This window comes from Mesoplodon mirus (assembly GCF_964341445.2).
Source record: "Mesoplodon mirus genome assembly, chromosome: 4".
Classification (NCBI taxonomy): domain Eukaryota; kingdom Metazoa; phylum Chordata; class Mammalia; order Artiodactyla; family Ziphiidae; genus Mesoplodon; species Mesoplodon mirus.
In genome coordinates this window covers 66,742,328-66,767,243 of record NC_138979.1, presented here as the reverse complement: position 1 = coordinate 66,767,243, position 24,916 = coordinate 66,742,328, and the positions used below count along the sequence as shown (strand labels likewise).

The window sequence follows — 24,916 nt, the reverse complement described above, 5'->3', positions numbered from 1 at the left end:
ACACGTTTTTGGAACTACTGTACTAGATCTTTTTTTTTTTTAACATCTTTATTGGAGTATAATTGATTTAGAATGTTGTGTTTCTGCTGTAGAGCAAAGTGAATCAGTTATACATATACATATATCTACTCTTTTTTAGATTCTTTTCCCATATAGGTCATTACAGAGTGTTGAGTAGAGTTCCCTGTGCTATACAGTAGGTCCTTATTATCTATAGTAACGTGTATGTGTCAGTTCCCATCTCCCAATTTATCCCTCCCCGCCCCCCCCCCAACCCCGCTTCCCCCTTGGTAACCGTAAGTTTGTTTTCTACATCTGTGGCTCTATTTCTGTTTTGTACATAAGTTCATTTGTACCATTTTTTTAGATTCCACATATAGCAATATTACTTGGCACACATTATTGGAAATACTGTACTAGATCTTTTGAAAGGCTTTTTCAAGCTCAAAAATGATGCATCTTTCATTTTATTATTAGGGCTTTTGTTTTCAAAGATAAAAAATATTTGCTCTTCTATCTTGAACCATTACTACTTTTCCATTTCCAATGAAAGTATGTAGTATTTTGAGTTTGAGCTAATTAAGTGGACATAAATATCAGCTGTTTCCAAAAGCAAGAAGATGAGACCCCCCCTGCCCCCATCCTCCAGATGTTTCCTGCAAGCACTATTATTTGTTTCTCTCTATATTTGTGTTTAGTATTTGGATCCTAGAGTGGTGACATGGAGACACACTGTTAGAGATCAGTATCATTAGGAGCAGCTTAAATCATCCCAGTCATCATCTCCCTCCTGGTAGTCAGCACTGATGGATCAGGGAAAGCAGGTAGCTAAGTTGAGTTCCCTGGAATCTGAGGAAGAAGGGAGGAAAGCCAACTGCACTGAACTCTAAGCACTGGATTTCATGCATAAGTATACCTGATTCTTGTTAGCTATCTGTGGGTTATTTCTCCTTTTGCCTAATTTTCCTTATTGTCTTTGCTTTTACTTTGAAATTATATACAGATAGGGCAATGACGATCTAACATAGTTGATTTTTGAAATGCAACTCACTCAGACATATAACATCTGAGGTGCTAGCCTGTTAGCATGGCTGTCTGTATATAATCTACTCTTTATACCCAATATGGGAAATATACCCTCAACAATCATTACCTCTTACATGACACATTAATTTTAACATGGTCTTTACACTGTGTCATGGAGTAAGGGAAGCCATTGAGTAAATCAGTGCTCCATGTTAATGGTGTCCAGATAGGAGCCCTGCTCCCTCCAAAAAAAGGTGAATAATTCTTTTTAGGCAGGAGAGTCTTGTTGCAGTTGTATACCAGAGAGGAAATGTAATAAGGTTAAAGGAACAGCAGCAGACTTCAGAAGATGGATTCTGCCCCTCAGAAACTGGTTTTGCCACTAGTTAGCCTTAAGTCGCTTAGTGCTTAAGCTTTTTAAGTCTTAGTTTCTTGTTAACCCAGTGAGTCCTGCTCATTTCGTAGACTCAGATGTTGGTAAACCTGATAGAAATGTTAGAAATGTAAGGTACTTAATTGGTTTTCCCCCAATGGGTGTTCACTGTATTATGCTTTACAACTTTATTGGCATTTTATTTTTATTTTCTTTAGTAACCATAAAATATTTCATTAAAAAAATACCAGGCAAATAGAAACAAAAAGAAAATGTATGATTTTACCTTCAGATTAAGCTAAATTATCAGGTCAAAGCGATAAATAAGACACAGCAATATAATCTATTCCTTTATGGACCAAACAGCATAGAGCTTAAAACTTCTGGAATTATGGGTTCTTAATAAAATTATTCTCCATGATTGAATATTTAATACACCTCTTTTAGAATTTGACAGCTGAGGTAGGGGAGGAAAAGATACCAAAGAGGTAAATAATACCAAAAGCTTTAATACATATCATAGTATATATGAATAAAATTGTAAGATTCCTTTTTCAGGGAAGTGAGAAAGGTAAGAATACTCTATACCCTTCTAAAACTCAGGTTGGATTTTAGAAATCTTTGTGGAGGTGATGCATTTGCCCCTTTGTATCTGTGACTGAGGAAATGGTTGCTTTCTTCTCCGTAGATCTGTCTTCTGCATTCTTTTAATATATTAATTTCAGTAGTTTAATTTTTAACCCTTATTACAGTCCTCTGATCAGGGAGAGAGAGCCTCAGACTAACTGTAGACTAAGGCAGCACTTCCCAACCAGTGAATCAGGAGGATTTTTCTTTTATACTGTAAATTTGAATGGTGTTTCATGATATATTGCCACCTTTCTAATTTAATTTTCTAGGAACCCTCTGGATATTAATGCCACCGGTGTGGTTGGACTGTCATTTAGCGGACACCGTATCCAGAGTGCCACAGTGCTTCTCAATGAGGATGTCAATGACGAGAAGACTGCTGAGGCTGCGATGCAGCGCCTCAAAGCAGCCAACATTCCAGAGCAGAATACCATTGGCTTCATGTTTGCGTGTGTTGGCAGGGGCTTTCAGTATTATGGAGCCAAGGAGAATGTGGAGGCTCATGTATTTAGAAAGTTTTTTCCTAGTGTTCCTTTATTTGGCTTCTTTGGACATGGAGAAATTGGATGTGATCGCATAGTCACTGGAAACTTTATACTGAAGAAATGTAATGAGGTAAAGGATGATGATCTATTTCACAGCTATACAACAATAATGGCACTAATTCATCTTGGGTCATCTAAATAAAGTGCCACCTGTAAAGTGGCTTTCACAATGTATAACTTTCAGGCTCTGCCTTTTCCAGAAAATGGAAACTTGGGATATGTATATTACAAATAAAAAACTTTATATATATCTGCTTTGTAGCTTTGACACTCTAAAGATTATTTGATAGTTTTTAATGTATTAGATGAAGAACAAGTTTGTAAATAATGTCATGCAAGACTGGGAGTTGAGAGCTTTTGCATCAGGCACAAGTGAACCAATTATGGCTATACTGTATCTACCAGATTATGTAGCTGCTGTGTGATAGGACTTTAAATAGTCTTCTGCATAGGAAGACTAAAAAAGGAGTCATCAACAGAAAGGAGATTTAAGACATTCCATGACTACCTCTGCAATGTTAGATGATCTTTCAGCAGAATCATGAAGATATTTTTCTCCCTTAATAAAGGAGAAAAATACATAGATGGCTTGGGAAATTTTTCTCTGCTTTACAATTTTACCATTTTTTTCAGAAGCTGTAACAAATTACTGACTTTTTACTTATTTGATAAATGTTAAAGAACTATTTTTTAGTACTCTAAAGTTGCTTAGTCAAATAAATTGCCAAGACTAATCAGTATTTTATTAACCTTATAAGGAAAAAAATTTTCCTTTTCCCTCAATAAAGAAATTGCAACAGAAAATTCTTTTTTTCACCTACTTCTGTGTAACTAATTGGCAGATGAGACAATTACATCACCTTATTTTGGTTTTATACCAATAAAACGTACCTTGGAAACTCAGCTGTGTACTTCATTGCTTTTAGTGAGTGAATGAAGGAATCCTTTAGAAAAGAAAACCCAGAATAATGGTATTTGTTAGCTAGCAAATCCTGGCATATTTCCAGTAAAATGTTTTTCAGGTTTAAATTTCTCATTATGTAAATATTAAAATGAAATCTGTGTAGAGAACACCAGTTTCCCCCCAATATCCATTCTTTCCTTTTCACATAGTCATAAAACCTTTGATTTTCAGCTAGGCACGTGCACACCAGAATAAAGACTACATCCTTGTGTCCCTTGCAAGTATGACTGTTCTGGCTGGTGAAATGTGAGGGAAATGATAATGTATCCTTTAAAACAGTGTGACCGTTTTTTGTTTTTTGTTTTTTGCCTTTTTTCGATCCTTTTGCTTAAAAGTGGATATGACTGTGAGCCATCTTAGACTCTACAGAAGAGGCGATGCTCTATTGTGGAAGAGAACCACACAGAACGATCCTAGGTTGCCATACCATTTTGTTGAAATGCTACCATTACTGATTTGGACTGCCTATCTCCAGAGTGTTTTACAAGACAGAAATTAACACCATTCTTGCCTAAGGCATTTGTTTTTTTCCAGGTCTTTGTTACAGGATATCTGTATTAGCATATTCTAATACAGTATGATATAATATATGGCACTTTTGTAATAGTCAGTGGTTCTAACGGGATAGAAGAAAACTTGCAAGGTAAGTGAAGTCAAATATATTAACATTCCTGCTTTTCTATTTTTAATCACTTTTTGTAAACCAATTTTTACTTCAAAACATTTTTTCTTGCTGTTTATTTATATGAATGATAAAAATACTTAAAAGTTTCTTTAATTTATGGTTATACTCAATCTTAGTTCCTGAAGAAAGTCCAAAGAAAAGTTTGATTGCCATAGAACTTTTAATCTGTGAATATTAATATTTAGCTGTTTTTATTTATTAACTCTTCTGTTATTTGACATTGGTACCCATTATCAAGTAGACAATATCTCAAAATTCAAGTCCTTGTTTATGCTTACATAGCATATAAGGAAAATGGAAAATACTTTGTAAATTTTCTTTGTCCTTGATATTAACCAGAGTTGACTGAACAGTAGAGGAAAAAAGATTTTGAAAATGGAAATATGAACAAAATGCACCTGATTGAATGAACTGTTTTATTTTTTTCAAATTAATACATAAAATGTTTTATTCTCAAAGGAGAGTCTGCTGCAAGGTCATTTCATACAATATTCGAGGTTAATATATGGCTCCTTTTTATAGCTGAGACTTTGGAGCTTGTTAGGAACAATAAATTCATTTGGCCACAAGATTGTAACCCTGGTGCAAAATAGAAAGGGAAGAAGTTGAACCAATTGAAGGAGTAGTACTGATGAAAACAAAAGTTACTGGCCCTGCCTCTCAGAGGCTTTGACATTTCTTTGGAAGTAGGGGGGATGATAATTTAACCAAAGTTAAAACAATTTATTATGGTTTTGAAAGGCTTGTCTTAAAAGCAAGCATTAAAGAAAAAGTTACTGTTTCAGCTAAAAACATACTGAATTCCTAGAAATGGCAACTGTTGTAGTCATTTGTGAAACTGGAAAAATGTTCACATGAAAAAATTGACATGAGCACAAAAAGAGAAGATGTACCCTTACTGTTTTCTTTACAATACTGAGCTGACTTCTATCAAGTGACAAGAATAGGATAGTTTAATCAAGGTGTTTAAAAAATACTGATTTCCTTAATGTGCTTTCAAAGCAGAATCTTTCTGCAGCTACAATTTGCCTTGTTAAAGGCTGCTTCAAAGGAATAAACTCCTTGAAAAGCCATGTAGCAATATAAGAAAGAATAAGGAAGCTTGGAATTAAGATCTCAAAACAGACACCCTACACATTGTTATAATTAGTAGTCTGTGACCTAGAGTAATGAAGGGGGTCCAGAAGGCCAGTTCACTTCTGTAATTCTCAACTTTGCTTAAACCTGCATCATTGGTAAATAAAACAACTTTTCAACCTAGTAAGAGAAGCCAAACAGCAAGAGTTTTGCCACTAATTTATATTACAAATTTAACACAACGAACATGCAAAGAATGTAAAATAAACTTTTACAAATCTGAGAATTTCCTAGGCATTCTGCAGAAATTTTTGAGAAAAAAATCTACTTCCGTCATTTTGTGCCCAGTCTAACCCATTTGAGCACCACCATAAGTTCCATTTTAATGAAAACAGAAGACTAAATCCTCTTGATTTGAAATTGAGATTTTTAGATGACTGACTTGGTTTTCATTTGTAGAAAGGGAATGAGTCTGCTTAATGAAAATCCTAAAATAACAAAACATAGTATTAGTAATAACATCCTTGTTAAATAAACAAAACTAATACCTGTGCTATGTAAATGAATGTTACCAGAAAGTTTTTTTTAACATTAGCCTGTGTAGAGAAAAATAGTCACATATTTACAAGACATGTTATTTTTGTTTCATTTCTGCCTTATGCCATGATGGGGACAGAGTAGAAGAATATATGCTACTCTAAAGTAGGAAACATTGGCAGAGGCCAATAAACTTCATTTAATGTCTTGGTACTAAGAGTGTATGGAGCATTTCATTTCATACTTTTTGTAAAAGTTACTCTTCTCTAGAGACATCACAGCCAGTAAAAAAGGCAAGATTGATAATTACAAGAAATTGGAAAAAATACATATATTCATTAATTTTAAATGTAAATCAGTGAAGATAATTGAGACCATTTTCTTAACATTTACACAGTACCTCCACATCTAACAAAAATTCAGTCACCATACATGTATCTAAAACATAACTCTGTTCAAGGCCTAGTCAGGATACTAGAATTACAGATAGGAATAAACAGAATTGACCTGAGTGACACTAGCAAAATTGTGAACTACAGCACTCCAAGCTTTTGTTCCTCCACAGAAACATTGAGGAGGAAAGGAAAAAAGCAGCAACTGTGTGAACCAAATTTGTTGGCGCTCTGGAAAACAAAGGTTTACAGCAACTAACACAGTGCCCAGTGAAGAAAACCCATCCTCAAAATGGTAGGAAAGTTTTGTGATTTTTTACTCACCCTTGCCTCCCATGCAGTGGTGCTCTTATTCTTAAAATGACAGAAGCCTGGTTTCCAGTTCCCTCCCTCAAACCAGAAGAGGAAGAATAGACTTTATTTGCAAATCACTGTTTGTCTTTTCTAATCTGTGGGGGGGATTAGTAGGACTGACTCAAGGTGCTCATCACTGTTTTGCATAACTTGGAAATCAGGCAAGAAAGAGTAGGCACTGCTTGTGAAAGCTGCAAAATGACTGCAGAATCACAGGCACCTGGATATGGGTGAAGACATAAAACAGGCTGTGTAAGGCCTAGAGGAGAAGCTGGGGTGAGATTTTTGAGAAACTGGGCATTCAAAAGCAGTTGTACCCAGGGGAAGATATAGAATGCCAAATGAATGCACAGGCAAAACATGCTCAGAAAAGATTTAAGAGAGCCTTAGGTTTTCATCTTGGTCTGATCCCTAGGATAGAAGCAGGCCTAGCTAAGAGCTGCAGGAGTGCCTTAGCACACAGGTGAAATGCAAAAAGGAGAACTGGCATTCAAGGAAATCTCTAAAAACAGCTGAACATGAGATAATAGGAACAGAGGCTTCAGTGATCACACACAAGGGATAGTCTTTGTAAAAGTAGCTTGGAAAAGTCTCAAAAACAAGTGAACAACAGCGTTCAGCAGTCAGCAACAACTGGTAAACACTGGGAATAGAAGAGAATGTTATATCCAGAATTACAGTACTGTAATAGTGAAATGCCCAATTTTCAACAACAAAAAACCTGTAAGGCATACAGAGAAACAGGGAAATGAGGCCTATTCAATGGAACAGAAACTGGCCTGGCCCACACATTGACCTTACTAGAAAAAGACCTTTAAATATGCTCAAAGAACTAAAGGAAATCAAGAAAGTGATGAATAAAATGAGAATACCAGTGGAGAGAAATTATAAAAAGGAACCAAAGAAATTTTGGAGCAGAAAGTTACAATAACAAAATTTTCACTGGAGGGGTTGAACAGCAGATTTGAGCAAGCAAAAGAACTCATCAGCAAGGTGAAGACAGGACAGTTGAAGTAACTGTGTCTAAGAAAACAAAGTAAACAATCTAAGGGATTTGTAAGATACCATCAAATGGAAGAAGAAACATTACAGGAGTCCCAGAAGGAAAAGAGAAAGCTACATAAAGTTTATTTGAGGAAATAATGACAAAAAAGCTTGCCAAATTTGATGCAAGACGTGGATGTACATATCAGGAGGCTCAACAAACTCCTAATAGGGTAAAGTCAAAAGAGACACCAAGATACATTATAGACGGTCCTTGACCTAAGACAATTTGACTTAGGATTTTTTCAACTTTACAATGGTGTAAAGATGATATGCATTCAGTAGAAACCATACTTACTTTAAATTTTGAATTTTGATCTTTTCCCAGGCTAGCAGTATGCAGTAAGATATGCACTTACGATGCCTAGCAGTGGCAGAGAGCTGCAGCTCCCAGTCAGCCGCATGATCATGAGTAAACATCTAATACACGTACAACTATTCTGTTTTTCAGTACAGTATTCAGTAAATTACATCACTTCAAAATAGGCTTTGTATTAGATGATTTTGACCAGCTACAGGCTAATGTAATTGTTCACAGCACATTTAAGATAGGATAGGCTTGCTATGATGTTCAGTAGGTTAGGTATATAAAATGCATTTTCAACTTATATTTTCAACTTACCATGGGTTTATCAAGATACAACCCCATTGTAAGTGAAGGAAAATCTGTATAATTAAGCTATACAAAGAGAAAGAATCGTGAAAGCCGCAAGAATGAAGAAACATCACATAAAAGGGATCTTCATATTCTTGAAAAAACTGTCAACCTAAAATCTTCTATCTGGCAAAACTGTCCTTCAAAAATGAGGGAGAAATTAAAACATTACTGGACACTGATACAACTGGACCTCCCCTGCAAGAAATGCTAAAGGAAATTCTTCAAGTTGAAATGAAAGGACAAAGGATAGGAACAGGAAACCATATGAAGAAGTAAAGCTCTCCAGTAAAGGTATACATGAAGAATTATAGAAGCTAGTATTATAACTTTGATTTGTAACTCTCTTTGTTTTCCACACAATTTAGGAACTAACATATAAAAATACAGTTATTGGTTTACGTTTTTAGTTGGTTTATGTTTTTAGACACAATGCTTAAAGGTGTAATCTTGTGACAGTAATAGTTGAAAGGGAGTGAGGGCAAAGTTATATAAGAGCAAAGTTTTTATGCACTATTGAAGTTAAGCTGCTGTAAATTCAAATTAGTGTCATTACTTCATGATGTTAAATGGAATCCCCATGGTAACCACAAAGAAATAGCTATAGAATACACACAAAAGGAAAAAAGAATTTAAATGTTTCACTATAAAACAAAACACAAAAGAAGACACTAACACAGAAAATAAGGAGCAAAAATATTCCATGCAAATAGTAACCAAAAGGGAACAGTATATTATTATGAGACAAATAGACTTAAAACCTTTTTGGATTTAAAGAGACAGAAAAGTACATTATATGTTAAAAGGTTTTATACAGCAATGTAACAGTTATATAATATAATATATAATATAACCGTTACATAACATTTACACATCTAATAACATCCTCAAAATACATTAAGCAAAACACAACATACCAGGGGCTTCCCTGGTGGCGCAGTGGTTGAGAGTCTGCCTGCTAATGCAGGGGACACGGGTTTGAGCCCTGGTCTGGAAGGATCCCACATGCCACGGAGCAACTAGGCCCGTGAGCCACAATTACTGAGCCTGCACGTCTGGAGCCTGTGCTCCGCAACAAGAGAGGCCGCGATAATGAGAGGCCCACGCATGGCAATGAAGAGTGGCCCCCGCTTGCCGCAACTAGAGAAAGCCCTCGCACAGAAACGAAGACCCAATACAGCAAAAATTAATTAATTAATAAACTCCTACCCCCAACATCTTTAAAAAAAAAAAAAAGATTAGTCTTTAAAAAAAAAAAATCAGCACTGCTTTCATTGCACCCCATAAGACAGAAAATTCTAGCTGTAAATGCTTACATTAAAAAAAAAAATCTGAAATCAACATTCTAACTTTATAACTTAAGGAACTAGAAAAAGAATAGACTAAATCCAAAGCTAGTAGAAGGAAGATTAGAACTAAGATAAGCAAAATACTGAAAAGAAAATCAACAGAAAATTTTGAACTAAAAGCTAGTTCTTTGAAAAGGTTAACAAAGTGGACAAACCTTTAGCTAGATCAATAACAAAAGAGAAGACTCAACTTCTAAAAACAGAAATAAGAGTAGGGTTATTACTAATGAGTCTACAGAAATAAAAAGGATCATAAGAGTACTATGAGCAGTTTTAAACAAGTTGAATAACCTAGGTGAAATGGATATATTTCTAAAAACAAAAGCACAACCATACTAAGACTGATTGATGAAGAAATTAAAAATCTACATAGACCTATAACTAGAAGGGAGATTGAATCAGTGGTCAAAAACCTCCCAACAAAGGAAAATCCTGCAACCTCTGGCTTTACTCAATTCAACCAAACATTTAAAGAAGAAATAACTCCAGTCCTCAAACTTTTCAAAAAAATTCAATAGGCAGGAACACTTCCTAATCCATTGTATAAGGCCAGTATTGCCCTGATACCAAAGCCAGACAATGACAACACAAGAAAAGAAAGTTAAAGACCAATACCCCTGATGAATATTGATGCAAACATCTTAAAGTATTAGCAAACTGAATTCAAGAGCACATTAAAAGTTTTATACATTTTGAACAAGTGGATTTATTGCTGCAATGCAAGAATGGTTCAACATGAAAATCCAATCAAATACAATACACTGCATTAGCAGAATGAGGGTCACACATGGATCCCATCAGTTGATGCTGAAAAAGAATTTGACAAAATTTTTTTGATTAAAAAAAACCCACCACCCCCCTAGGAATTGAAGGAAGCTACCTCAATATAATAAAGACCACATATGAAAATCTTACAGCTAACATCATACTCAATGGAGAAGGACTGAAAGCATTTCCTAACACCAGGAACAAGGTAAGGATGCAGCTTTTACTACTGCTATTCAACACAGCGTTGGAAGTTCGAGACAGAGTAATTAGTCAAGAAAAAGATTGAAATTAGAAAAGAAGTAAAATTATCTCTGCAGAATACATGATCCTATATGTAGAAAACACTAATGATCCCTGCACCCCCAAATCTGTTAGAAACAAATCAGCAAAGTTGAAGCATACAGAATCAACACACAAAATCAGTTGCCTTCTGTACACTAACATGAACAACCCAAAACAGAAATTAGAACAACTCCCTTTACAATGGCATCAAAAACAATAATCTACATAGGAATTAACTTAATGAAGGTGAAAGACTTGTACACTGAAAACCACAAAACATTGCTGAATGATGTTAAAGATGACACATAAATGGAAAGACACCCCATGTTCACAGATTGGAAGACTTAATACTGGTATGATGTCAGGTGATCTACAGATTCAATGTAATCCACTTCAAAATCTCAATGACATTTTTTACAGAAATAGAAAAATAAGAATATCTAGGATCCCCAAATAGCCAAAACAATCTTGAAAAAGATTAAAGATGGAAGGCTCACACTTCATGATTTCAAATTTTACTGCAAAGCTACAATAATCAAAACTGTGGTACTGAATAAAAACAGACATATAGACTAGTGGAATAGAATAAAGAATCCAGAAATCCTCACATATAAGGTCAAATGATTTGGGGAAAGTGCACCAAAACCATTTAATGGGAAAGGACAGTGTTTCCAACAAATGGTGGTGGGAAAATAGGATATCCACATGCAAAAGAATGAAGTTGGATTTTTATCTAACACCATATAGAAAAATTAATTCAAATGGATCAAAGACCTAAACCTAAGACTTAAAACTGCACTCTTAGAAGAAAACAGGGGAAAAGTTTCAGGACATTGGATTTGGCAGTGATTTCTTGGATATGCCACCAAAGTCACAGGCATCAGAAGAAAAAAACAGACAAACTGGGCTTCATCAAAAATTAAACATGTATCAAAGGACACTATCAATGGAGTGAAAAAAGCAATCCACAGAATGGGAGAAAATATTTGCAAATCACATATCTGATGAGGGATTAATATCCATTAATATATAAAAAACTCCTAAAATGCAATAACAGCAACAAAAGACAACCCAAATCAAAACTGGGCAAAGGACTTGAACAGACAGGATCCAAAGAAGATACAGTGTGGCCAATAAACATGTGAAAAAGTGCTCAACACCACTAACCATTTGGGAAATGCAAGTCAAAACCATGATGAAATACCACTTCATACCCATTAGGGTGGCTACTATTGGGGGGAAGAAAAAGCATTGACAGGGATGTGGAGAAACTGGAACTTTTGTTCATTGCTGCTGGGAATATAAAGTGGTATAGCTGCTGTAGAAAACAGTATGGCAGTTCCTCAAAAAATTAAATACAGAATTAGCATTTGATTCAGCAATTCCACTTCTGGGTATTTATACAAAAGAACAGAAAACGGGGGCTTGAACAGATACTTGCACATGTACGTTCATGGAAGCATTATCTCAATAGCCAAAAGGTGAAATGACTCATGTTCATTGATTGATGAATGAATAAGCAAAATGTGGTAGACACATTGGAATATTATTCAGTCATATAAAGGAAAGAAATTTGGATACATACTATAGTGCTGATGAACCCTGCAGACATGGTAAGTGAAATAAGCCACACACAAAAGGACAAATACATGATTCTACTTACATGAAGTATTGAGAATATTCAAATACTTAAAGTGGGGAGTTATTGTTTAATGGGCACAGTGTTCAGTATGGGATGATGAGAAAGTTCTGGAGATGGATGGTGGTAATGGTTGCACCAGTGTGAATATACTTAATGCCACTGAATTATATACATAAAAATGGTACATCTTATGTATGTTTTTCTACCATAAAAACTTTTTTAAACCACCAAAAAAAGTCATATAACCTAGCTTTTTTTTAAAAAAAAAAAAAAGGTTATCAAGCCACAAGACAGGAAGTTTAATTTGTATATGGCTAAGTGAAAGAAGACAGTCTGAAAAGGTTACATGCTGTATGACTCCAACTATATGACATTCTGGAAAACTATAGAGCTAGTAAAGGGATTAGTGGTTATCACTGTGACGTTGGGAAGGCTGAGTAGATGGAGCACAGGAGATTTTTAGGGTGGTGAAGTTATTCAACATGATACTGTAGTGGTGGACACATAAAATGATGCATTTGTCAAAATCCATAAAACTATAACAAAAAGAGGAGCCTTAATGTAAACTATAGACTTTTGTTAACGTTTCATTTAATTTATAATTGTTTCATTTATATTAGCAAATGTAGCACACTAGTACATTTTACATAGATGTTTAATAGTAGGGAAAACTGGGAGAGGGAAGTATATGGGAACTCTCTGCAGTGTCTTCTCAATCATTCTATAAATCTATAACTTTTTAAAAAACAGTCTGTTAAAAAATTCTATGAGGGTTTTTCATTTTGTATACTCTAGTGCCTCAAGCTCATATGTATTAGTTGTAAGTGAATGATGGGTAAATGAATGAGTGAATGAATGAATCAGTGGCACTAGTGACAGATTCAATTCACAGTGCTCACACTGGGCTAGACTGTTGGGAAAAGTCAGTGTGTACCGACTGAGGGATTAATAACCAGAATACCTGAAGAACTCCTAAAATGCAACAGCAGCAACAAGAGACAACCTAGTTCAAAATAAGCAAAGGACTTGAATAGGCAGGTATCCAAAGAATATACACAGATGACCAATAAGCACATGAAAAGATGCTAAACATCACTAATTAGGGAAATGCAAATCAAAACCACAATGAGATACCACTTCACACCTGTTAGGATGGCTATTAAACGAAAACAAGTGTTGGCAAGGATATGGAGAACTGGCTTGAGGGGGAAGTTATTCACAGGTGGGCTGTTCGTTTGGCCAGAGCTTGCTCCTCTGCCTCGGCTATTTACTAGCCCTAGACCTTTGGTGTCCAGAACTCCCACTGCTCCAAGCTACTCCATAACTCTTCATATGTCCTGAAAGTTGCCATTGGTTTTTTTTTTTTTTTTTTTTTTTTTTTTGCTGTACGCGGGCCTCTCACTGTTGTGGCCTCTCCCGTTGCGGAGCACAGGCTCCGGACGCACAGGCTCAGCGGCCATGGCTCACGGGCCCAGCCGCTCCGCGGCATATGGGATCCTCCCAGACCGGGGCACGAACCTGTATCCCCTGCATCGGCAGGCGGACTCTCAACCACTGCGCCACCAGGGAGGCCCTTCATTGGTTTTTTTCTATTATATTTCAGGGTAACTACACAGTTGGAAAAACTGAAGAAACTGTTCTGTCCTAATGAATTCTTTATTTTGCTCCTAATAAGATGAAAACCTCACATTCTGCAAAATCATGCCCTAAAATTAAAAGCCTTATGGGGAAAATAAGTTTGGAATTTTGTAACCTGAGCAGTAACAAAAACTAGAATCCTAAATTTCCACTAGTATCACTGAGAATTAGTCCATCTTCTGTATACTTAAACTTTTGGGCTTGTGTTTCTTTCAGATATAGATCCTTGAAATCAATTGCTTCTCATAGAGAAATGATTTTCATCAATATTAAAAATATGATCTAAAGGTAGCTGCCAATGATAGGGATAGAGCAGGATAGTTAACACAGGTAGTTTTAGAAGTCCCACTAGGGGATTATAGACACAAAGGGAACTTTGGGAGACCATTGTAAGCTAATGAACACTCAAGAAAGCAATCAGAACACTGTGAAACAAAACAGGTCTGCTTAACAATGAAACCATGCAATAAAAGCATGAGATATGCCCCAGGCCATTAAGTGAAAAAACAAGGCCTGCAGCCTGCTGGTCAAGGTCAGCAAGATAATGATCCTTAGGACATGCACCTGAGCATGTACCAAGGACAGGAATACAGGGGAAAGGTGGCATTCCAAAGTAGAAGACGCTCATACTGAAACCTGAGATGCTTTAACATATTTTAGTCTATGTTACCACCCTTCTGCTGATTTGAATAGCACCATGACAGTCCCCGTTTGACCAAATAGGGTCAAAAACTCCTCTGCCCCACCCAAAGGAGGAGCTAGTGATGTAAGCGTGATGTCTACTCAAAGAATGTGGAAGAAGGTGGTCTTCTCCCACTTCCCACTTTTCCTTTGATTATAAAAACGTAGCCCGCTTAGTTCTTGGGGCAGAGCTCTCTTGCCTGCCCACTTGTATCCTTCACAAGCATCCTATACTAATAAATCCACTTCTTACCTCCCACTTTGTCCCTCACCGAATTCCTTCTGCACCGAGACATAAGAACCTGTGAGTCATTAAGTCCTGAGACAAGTTGTGTGGTTTCACCTTCATCAATCAATGCTTTTTTTCTAATCACCGGGTGAAATGTCTTCATGCCTTACCTGTACTTGCAACTTCCCCAGACAGCTTAACACAGTGAAAGCCACTAAAGCCACTCCTTGCCCTTAATTAGGATTTTCATCTTTTCTCTTAGGGTCTTCGTATATTGCTGAAAGTTTCTCATTAGCTGTGAGAAAGTTTGCCGATGGATGCTTCAACACATTAGCTTACTGGGAAAAATCATGTTTGACCAATGCAACTTTCACATAGGATTGATATTACTCCCCTATTTACCTACTGCAAATGAGCTAATAATACACGTGACAGAAACACACATACCTTGCAATAGGACAGACTGTGTTTCAGGGTATGATAACTTTCAGTCTTTAGAGAACAAAGAAGGATTAATGTCTAATTTCTTTTACCTTTTGGTGTTTCATTTTCTGCCTTTGTAACAAAAAAGCAGTGATTTGGGTTCACTGTGATATTTCTTCAATGTTCTCCATGACCTATAGAAAATAAGAATTAAGATGTTTTCTCCAACTCAATTTTTCTTTATATGCACACCTTCCAACACATCTTTATTTTATTCACACATACACATCCACCCCTTCTGTTTGTGATATGAAGAGTTGAGGTGAACTAGCCTAGAACACCCAAATAAGCCACACAACGCTCCTCAGAACACAGAAGAGTTGTGTCAGCACTTCCATTCAGATCTCACGGAAGAAAGTGTCCCTGCCTTTCCTCACTGCCTGTTTTCTGTTACCTGAAGTTCTAACAAGCCTGGTGAATTTTTTTTTAAGATATTACAAATGATAAAGAGAGTAAGGGGAAAAGATTGCTAGAGTGAGTCATTCTAATGGCAATAAAAATTAATAACTGATGGCAAGAAAACAGAAGAAAGCAAAAACAGAACAAACCAAAACAAAAAACCCTGTGGCTAGCTAGGACTATTTAATGTAGGGACAATTCCCTCCATAGCCGATGAGCCCTAAGTCTGTAACCCATATCTGTGGAAGCATAATTGCAGTACAAAAAACTTGGACTTGGGGTTTAAATCCTTGTTCTACCACCTGATGTGTGATCTTGATCTTAACCTCTCTAAGCCTCAGTTTTCTCTTTTGTACAGTGAGAATAATACCACCTGCCTCACAATGGGTGTTAGGACTTAAAAGAGTTCTCCTTCTCCGATATGAAATATCAACCACAGTGCCTGGCACCTACAGACACCTGATGTTCATGATTACATATTACACTGCTTTCTTTTCACTTGCAGAGCTGTACTGTCAGAACTAGTGCATTATTGCAATGGGGATACATAATCACAATCTAAATGTACGCTAGGACTTTAGGCTGTAGGTTTACTTAATGAACGAATTGAAAAGATTGCCTAGGGAGGTTTATATTCCAGAGGCACACAGGGTGACACGAACAAACCTATCAGAAGGGAGTGATGAAATGAATAAAGCTTTATGGTGTGGTGGCAAGAGGAGTTTCCTGGTGAAAGCAGGTCATTAATAAACTTTACAATAGAATGTACCATCATGCTGTGGTTTTCATAACACGTAGGAGCTGATAGCATTAAGCCATTCCCAGTCCCCATGATCAACTTTATTTTCATGACACAGATCTTGTCACATGCGGTAAAAGGCATTTCTTTTTGCTTTTCTTAAAGTAATGGCCTTGCAGTTACTGATAGACTGTTTGACCTTGAAACAATAAGTGGTCAGTCAGCTAACTTTGTGAGCTATGCCCAATACCTTATCTAGGTTTTTACCCTTTGTTGTGACATTTTTTGCCTCCATTAAAAGAAAGCAGCAATTTAATACTTGAGTTCCAAAACTCTTTTCTCAATGAAACCAGAGTACCTCTGTGTGGAAAGGCTCCAAGGTAGCTTCTATTTTATTACAAACATGTCTTTATAAACAGGAAGAGGTTGACTTGTTTTTTATGTGTATACATTTCCTAAAAAATAATTGAGTTTTTACCATCCCATTGAACGTTCTGAAAAAAAAAATTAAGAGGCAAACCTTTTGAAGAGAGATGTTATTGGCGAATTACAAACACGGATCCTTGTGCATTCAAGCATTACTGGCAGTCAACCATTCCTACATTTTTTCTTGTCAGACTTAGCCTTATTTGTGTTAATCTTCCCAGTTAAAACCATGCTCAATAATAAATTTTCAGTTCTCTGAGAATTTCTTCACTGGTTACTTTACCATCAGGCATTTTACAAATGAATGTAGTTCCAGACAATATCATTACAAATTTAGCAAAAATCAACAAACTCACCAAACCATTAAAATACATGATTTCACTCAATTACAAAGTAGAAGAACACATCTCAATCTCTTGATAACTCAAAAGTTAATTTTGAGCATATTAAAATGAATCATCTGACAGTATCATTTAATAACAGCATCTCTTTCTGGCTTTTTATTGTGAAATATACATAATAAGATTTACCATTTTAACCTTTTGTGTGTGTGTGTGTGTGTGTTACGCGGGCCCCTCACTGTTGTGGCCTCTCCCGTTGCGGAGCGCAGGCTCCAGACGCGCAGGCTCAGCGGCCATCGCTCACGGGCCTAGCTGCTCCGCAGCATGTGGGATCTTCCTGGACCGGGTCATGAACCCATGTCCCCTGCATCAGCAGGCGGACTCTCCCCTGCGCCACCAGGGGAGCCCCATTTTAACCATTTTAAACTGTACAGTTCAGTTCCACATTGTGTACAATCATCACCACCATGCATCTCCAAAACTTTTTCATAATCCCACACTGAAACTCTGTAGTCATTAAATAACTCCCCATTCTCCTACTCTTAGCCCCTGGTAACAACCATTTTACTTTCTGTCTCTATGAATTTGATTAGATACTTCAAATAAGTGAAATCATGTAATACTTATCTTTGGTGTTTGGCTTATTTCACTTAGCATACTGTCTTAAAAGTTCATCCATGTTGTAGCATGAATCAATTTGATTCCTTTTTAAGGCTAAATAATATTCCATTGTATTTATGTATCACTTTGGGTTTATCAATTCATTCCTTTTTTAAAAAATGCTTTTTTAAAGTATAGTTGATTTACAATGTTATGTTAATTTCTGCTGTACAGCAAAGTGATTCCATTATACATATATATACAATCTTTTTAAAAATATTCTTTTCCATTATGGTTCATCACAGGATATTGAATATAGTTCCCTTTGCTATACAGTAGGACCTTGTTGTTATCTATTCTATATATAACAGGTTGCATCTCCTAACCCCAAACTCCCACTCCATCACTCCCCCACCCCCACCCCCTGATAACCACAATTCTGTTCTCTATGTCTCTGAGTCTGTTTGTTTCATAGATAAGTTTATTTGCGTTATATTTTAGATTCCTCATATAAGTGATATCACATGGTATTTGTCTTTCTAGTTACTTCGCTTAGTATGATAATCTCTAGATCCATCCATGTTGCTGCAAACAGCATTCTTTCATTCTTTTTTCATGGCTGAGTAGTATTCAATTGTATATATGTACCACATCTTCTTTACCCATTCATCTGTCAGTGGATATTTAGGTTGTTTCCATGTCTTGGCTATTGTGAATAGTGCTGCTGTGAACATAGGGGTGCATGTATCTTTTTGAATTATAGTTTTGTCTGAATATATGCCCAGGAGTGGGATTGCTGGATTATATGGCGACTCTGTTTTTAGCTTTTTGAGGAATCTCTGCTTTCCATAGTGGCTGTACCAGTTTACATTCCCACCAACAGTGTAGGAGGGTTTGCTTTTCTCCACACCCTCCCCACCATTTGTTATTTGTAGACTTTTTAACGATGGCCAGTCTGACCAATATGAGGTGATACCTCATTGCAGTTTTGATTTGCATTTCTCTAATAATTAGAGACGCTGAGCACCTTTTCATGTACCTGTTGGCCATCTGTATGTGTTCTTTGGAGAAATGTCTGTTTAGTTCTTCTGCCTATTTTTTGATTGGGCTGTTTGGTTTATTGTTGAGTTGTATGAGCTGTTTGTATATTTTGGAGATTAAGCCCTTGTTGGTTGCATCATTTGCAAATATTTCTCCCATTCTGTGGGTTGTCTCTTTGTTCTGTTTATGGTTTCCTTTGCTGTGCAAAAGCTTATAAGTTTGATTAGGTCCCATTTGTTTATTTCTGCTTTTATTTCTATTGCTTTGGGAGACTGACCTAAGAAAACCTTGGTACAATTTATGTCAGAGAATGTTTTGCCTATGTTCTCTTCTAGGAGTTTTATGATGTCATGTCCTATGTTTAAGTCTTTAAGCCATTTAGAGTTTATTTTTGCATATGGTATGAGGGTGTGTTCTAACTTCATTGATTTACATGCAGCTGTCCAATCAGTTCATTCCTTGATGGACATTTGGGTGGTTTCCATCTTTTGGCTATTGTGAATAACGCTTCTATGAACAGTGGTATACAAATAACTATTTGAGCTCCTGGCTTGGATTCTCTTATGTATATACCCTGAAGTGGAATTGCTGGATCATATAGTGATTCTATGTTTAATTTTTTTGCAGTCACTTCCCATTCCAAACTCAACCCTAGGCAACCACTTGCATAGTATCTTCAAGGTTCATCCATGTTATAGCATTAACCTTAATATAAGTGCAAGCATGCAATTTGTGGTCTTTTGTGGCTGGTATCACTTAGCATAACGGAGATTTATCCATGTTACAGCGTGTATCAATACTTTGTCCCTTTTTATGGCTGAATAGTATTCCACTTTATGGACAAACCATATCTAGTTGATGAATATTTAGATTATTTCCACTTTGGGTTTATTATGAATATTGCCACTATGGACATTCAAGTCTTTGTGTAGACATATGTTTTCATTTATTGTGGGTTGTTATCTAGGGATGGGGTTGCTGGATATTAAGATAAATTTATGTTTAACTCTTTAAGAAACTGCTAAACTGTTTTCCACAGTAGCTATACTACTTATTTCTTCTTTTCTTTTTTCTTTTTTTTAAATTGAAATATAGTTGCTGTACAATATTATGTTAGTTTCAGGTGTCCTACATAATGATTTGACATCTGCATACATTATGAAATAATGATAAGTCTAGTAATCATCTGTCCCATACAAAGTTATTATAATATTATTGATCATATTCTTTATGCCGTATGTTACATCCCCATGACTTATTTATTATATAACTGGAGGTTCGTACCTCTTAATCCCCTTCATCTATTTTGTCCACCATCCCTCCTTTCTGGCAACCACCCATTTGTTCTCTGCATCTATGAGTCTGTTTTTATAGATTCTTCCTTTTGTAATTTTTATATTTCTAGCTGTGGTTTCTTCTTTTCTGCTTATATAAGTCCCTTTAACATTTCTTGTAAAGCCAGTTTACTGGTGCTGAACTCTCAGCTTTGGCTTGTCTGAAAAACTCTTTATCTCTCCTTTCTGGGTAGAGTATTCTTGGTTGTAGGTTTTTTCCTTTCCTCACACTGAACATACTGTGCTGTTCCCTTCTGACCTGCAAAGTTTCTGCTGAGAAGTCAGCTGACAGTGTTATGAGTTCCTTTGTACATCACTAGTTGTTTTTCCCTCACTGCTTTTAAGATTCTCTCTTATCCTTTAATTTTTTGCCATTTTTAATTACAATGTGTCTTGGTGTGGACCTCTTTGGGTTCATCTTGTTTGGGACTCTCTATGCTTCCTGGACCTGGATGTGTTTCCTTTCCTAGGTTAGGGAAGTTTTCAACTACTATTTCTTCAAATAAATTCTCTGCCCCTTTCTCTCTCTCTTCTCAATTTCTGAGACCTCTATAATGTGGATGTCAGTACTCTTGATGTTGTCCCAGAGGTCTCAAACTATCCTGATGTAAAAATCTTTTCTTCTTTTTTCTGTAGCTTGGGTGATTTCCACTACTCAATTTTACTTCTTTACATATACATGTAACAAATATACATGTTAACAAATTCCCAGAATACAATATAGTATTATTAACTACAGTCATCATGTTGTACTTTAGATTTCTTCATTTATTCATCCCTACATAGCCACAACTTTGCAACCTTTTGACCAGCGTCTCCCCACTTCTCCCACTTCCTTACCCCCATAGCCACCCTTCTTCTACTCTCTGCTTCTGTGTAACTTTTTGTAGGTAAAACATATGTGGGACTTCCCTGGAGGTCCAGTGGTTAGGACTCTGCACTTCCACTGCAGGTGGCGCGGGTCCAATCCTTGGTCAGGGAACTAAGATGCTGCATGCCACGTGGTGTGGCCAAAAAAAAAAAAAGATTAAAAAAAACATATAAATGAGGTCATGAAGTATTTTTCTTTCTTTGTCTGGCTTATTTCACTTAGCACACTGTCCTGCAGGTCCATTCATGTTGTTGCAAATGGCAGGATCTCCTTTTTAAAGGCTGAGTAATTTTCATTGTATATACCACCATTTCTTTATCCATTCATCCATTGATGGATACAGGTTGTTTTCATATCTTGGCTATTGTAAATAATGCTGCAATAAACATGGGAGCACAGCTATCTCTTTGAGGTACTGATTTCACTTCCTTTGGGTATATACCCAGTAGAGGGATTGCTGGATTATATGGTAGTCCTATTTTTAATTTTTTGAGGAACCTCCATAACATTTTCTATAATGGCTTAACCAATTTACATTCCCACCAACAGTGTACAAAGTTTCCTTTTTTTCCAACATCCTTGCCAACACTTATCTTTTATTTTTTGATAATAGTCACGAGGTAATATCTCACTGTGGTTTTGATTTGCATTTCCCTGATGATTAATAATACTGAATACCTTTCATATACTTGTTAGCTATTTGCGTATCTTCTTTGGAAAAATGTCCATTCAGGTCCTTTGCTCCTCTCCTCCTTTTTGGTCACATACGCAAAGGAAAAAACTAATTTCTGGAAACTCTGGGAAATTTTTTGTCTCCTTCATGGGCTTATGTATTAAGATGTAATTGGTCCTATGACACTCAGTAAGAAGAGAGAGGAATCTTACTTGAACTTAAGGTTTAAAAAAAATAAAACTTGTGATTAACTCATAAGAAGTCCTACACTTAAAATCCTGTTTGACTGCTTTAAAAAGTTATTTTAATATTTCATTTATTTAGAATTATAGGGGTAAAAAGGCATTCCACATACATTTCTCTGAGAACTCAAAGAAAGAATGAGCTTAGCATGCTGGAGAGGCCCATTTTAAAATTGGGTTGGTTGGTTTCTTTGCTATTGAGTTGTATGAGTTCCTTATTTATTTTGGGTTTTAACCCCTTTTCTGATATACGTTTGCAAATATTTTCTCACATTCCTTAGGTTGCATTCTCATTTTGTTGATTATTTCTTTTGCTGTGTGAAGATTTTTAGTTTGATGTAGTCCCTCTTGTTTATTTTTGCTTTTGTTGCCTGAGCTTTGGTGTCATATCCAAAAAATCATTGCAAATGCCAAGGAGCTTTTTTCCTATATTTCCTTCTAGGAGTTTTATGGTTCAGGTCCTGCATGTAAGTATTTAATTCATTCTGAGTTGATATTTGTGTATCATGCACTATAGTGGTCCAATTTCATTCTTTTCTATGTGGATATCCTATTCTCCCAACACCATTTATTGAGAAGACTATCCTTTGTGTATTCTTGGCACCCTTGTCAAAAATTCATTGACTGTGTATGATGGGATTCATTTCTGGTTTCCTCAATTCTGTCCCATTATCTATGTGTTTCTTTTTATGCCAGTACCATACTGCCTTGATTACTGTAGCTTTGTAATATAATTTGAAACCAGGAAGTATGTTGCCTCCAACTCTCCTCTTTTGCAAGATTGCTTTGGCTACTCAGTCTTTTGTGGTTTCATACAAATTTTAAGATTGTTTTTTCTATTTCTGTGAAAAATGCTATTGGAATTGTATGGTTTTCATTGTACAGATCTTTCACCTCCTTGGTTAAATTTATTCCTAAGGGTTTTATTCATTTTGACGCTATTGAAGATAGGATTGTTTTCTTGATTTCCTTTTTGTATAGATCACTGTGTAGAGAAATGCAACTGATTTTTATAAGCTGATTTTTGTATCCTGCAACTTTACTTAATTCATTTATTTGTTCTAACAGTTTATTAATCAGTGTTTAGGGTTTTCTACATATATGATCATGTCATCTGCAAACAGAGATAACTTAACTTCTTCCTTTCATATCGGGATGTTTTTTCCTTTTTCTTCTTTTCTTTTCTTTGTCTGATTGCTCTTGCTAGTACTTCCAGTACTATGTTGAATAGAACTTGTGTGAGTGGGCATCCTTGCCTTATACTGAATCTTAGAGAAAAAGCTTACAGTTTTTCCCCATTGATAATGATGTTAGCTGTGGGATTTTCATAAATGGCCTTTATCGTGTTGAGGAAGTATCTTTTTATACCTATTTTGTTGAGTTTTTATCATAAATGGATGTCAAACTTTGTCAAATGCTTTTTCTGCATCTACTGTGATGATGTGGTTTTTATCTTTCATTCTATTAATGTGGTGTATCACATTGACTGATTTTCATATGTTAAACTAACAGGTTTGTAATTTTTGATCGGATGTTAGATATGTGAGTTTTACCTGTTGGGTACTGGATTTTTTTTTTTTATTATTATTGAGCTTTGATCTTGGATGCAGTTATTTGGAAACAAGTTGATTCTTTCAGTTCTTGCTTTTAAGGTTTGTTAGGCAGGACTGGAGCAGTGCTCAATCTAGGGCTAATTATTCCCCACTACTGGGGAAACACTCTTCTGTGTACTCTACCTATTACCCAATGAATAATTAGGATTTTTAGTCTTATTATTGGGAACAGGCACTTTTTCTAACCTTGTGTGAGTACTGGGTACCTCTAATCCTTTCAGGTAATTCTTACCCTAACCTCAAGTATTTTCCTACTATATATGTGCTGATTATTACTCAGCTGAATACTTGAACTGAAGATCTCTGAAATTCTCTCCCTTTGCAGCTCTCTCTTTTCCAGTACTCCATTCAGTGAACTATAGCCACATTGATGTTTCTGGACTCTCAGCTTCATCTTCTCAATTCAGGGAATCAACCAAGCTCAGCCTGGGCTGTCCCCCCAAACCCCTGTGCCACAGCCTGGAAACTCCTTCAAGGCAATAATCTGAGGCAGCCATTGGCTCATCTCAACTGTTTCCCATCTCTCAGGGATCACGATCCTTTGTTTCCTGTCATCCAATATCTTGAAAACCATTGCTTAATGTATAATGTCCATTTTTTAATTTTTCAAGTAGTAGGTAAATCCAGGCCCTGTTACTCCATCTTGGTCAGAAGCAAAAGTCTCACAATACTTTTAAAACATGAACTGACCTACAAGCTTCCCAAAGATTTGCCTATACTGTAGGTAAAAATCCTCCTCCTCCTCCTCCCTGTGTACCAGCCCACTTCAGATTACTTCTGGAGAGATCAGTCCCTTACAGTAATCTGTGTAACGCATTATAGCTAATATCGTAATTTCACATATTGAGATAACATGGTTTTCTTTGGGATAAAAAGGTGACTTGTGTCATATAGCTAGTAAGAAATTCATCTTCACATGAAAAACCCACAGAAAAAATTTTTGGGTCAACCATTTTTTGGATAGATCCAAATCCCATGTAACAACCACCATCTAATCTAGGGCTTTAAAATAAGCACTTCATTTTGGATTTACTCACTGTGGTGGACACTGGTACTGCTTGTCTCTACCAGGCTGATATCATACTGGATCGAACTGGCCCTCTGAAGGTGGCCCTTCCTGACAGTAAAGAGGAAAGAAACACACAAATGGAAAATGGGTAAGTGGAAAACCGGAAAGAAAGTTTAAAGTTGAATATGTGGAGGTACATTTTCTTTTCCACAACTCTCTGAAACTGCCAGAGCTTCCCTAAAACCATGCCCCATTATTTAACAAATCCTCCAGG

At 36.2% G+C, this 24,916-nt stretch overlaps 2 protein-coding genes across 3 annotated transcripts in view; one reads left to right on the top strand and one right to left on the bottom strand.

Moving 5' to 3' along the window:
• Positions 1–3,477, top strand: part of FBXO22 (F-box protein 22) — a 29,626-nt gene extending 26,149 nt beyond the window's left edge. Inside the window, exon 7 of the mRNA XM_082617112.1 lies at positions 2,299–3,477. Within this exon, the coding sequence (XP_082473238.1) occupies positions 2,299–2,716 (418 nt within the window). The 3' untranslated portion in view covers positions 2,717–3,477. The remainder of the gene's footprint in view (positions 1–2,298) is intronic.
• Positions 3,478–4,412: 935 nt separating this feature from the next.
• The window catches only part of NRG4 (neuregulin 4), a 126,779-nt gene continuing 106,275 nt past the window's right edge, over positions 4,413–24,916 (bottom strand). For both annotated transcript variants that reach the window (XM_082618883.1, XM_082618884.1), the window contains 3 exons: positions 24,671–24,750; positions 15,405–15,488; positions 4,413–5,788 (listed from right to left, as the gene is read on the bottom strand). In XM_082618883.1, the coding sequence (XP_082475009.1) occupies positions 15,472–15,488; positions 24,671–24,750 (97 nt within the window). In that variant the 3' untranslated portion in view covers positions 4,413–5,788; positions 15,405–15,471. The remainder of the gene's footprint in view (positions 5,789–15,404; positions 15,489–24,670; positions 24,751–24,916) is intronic.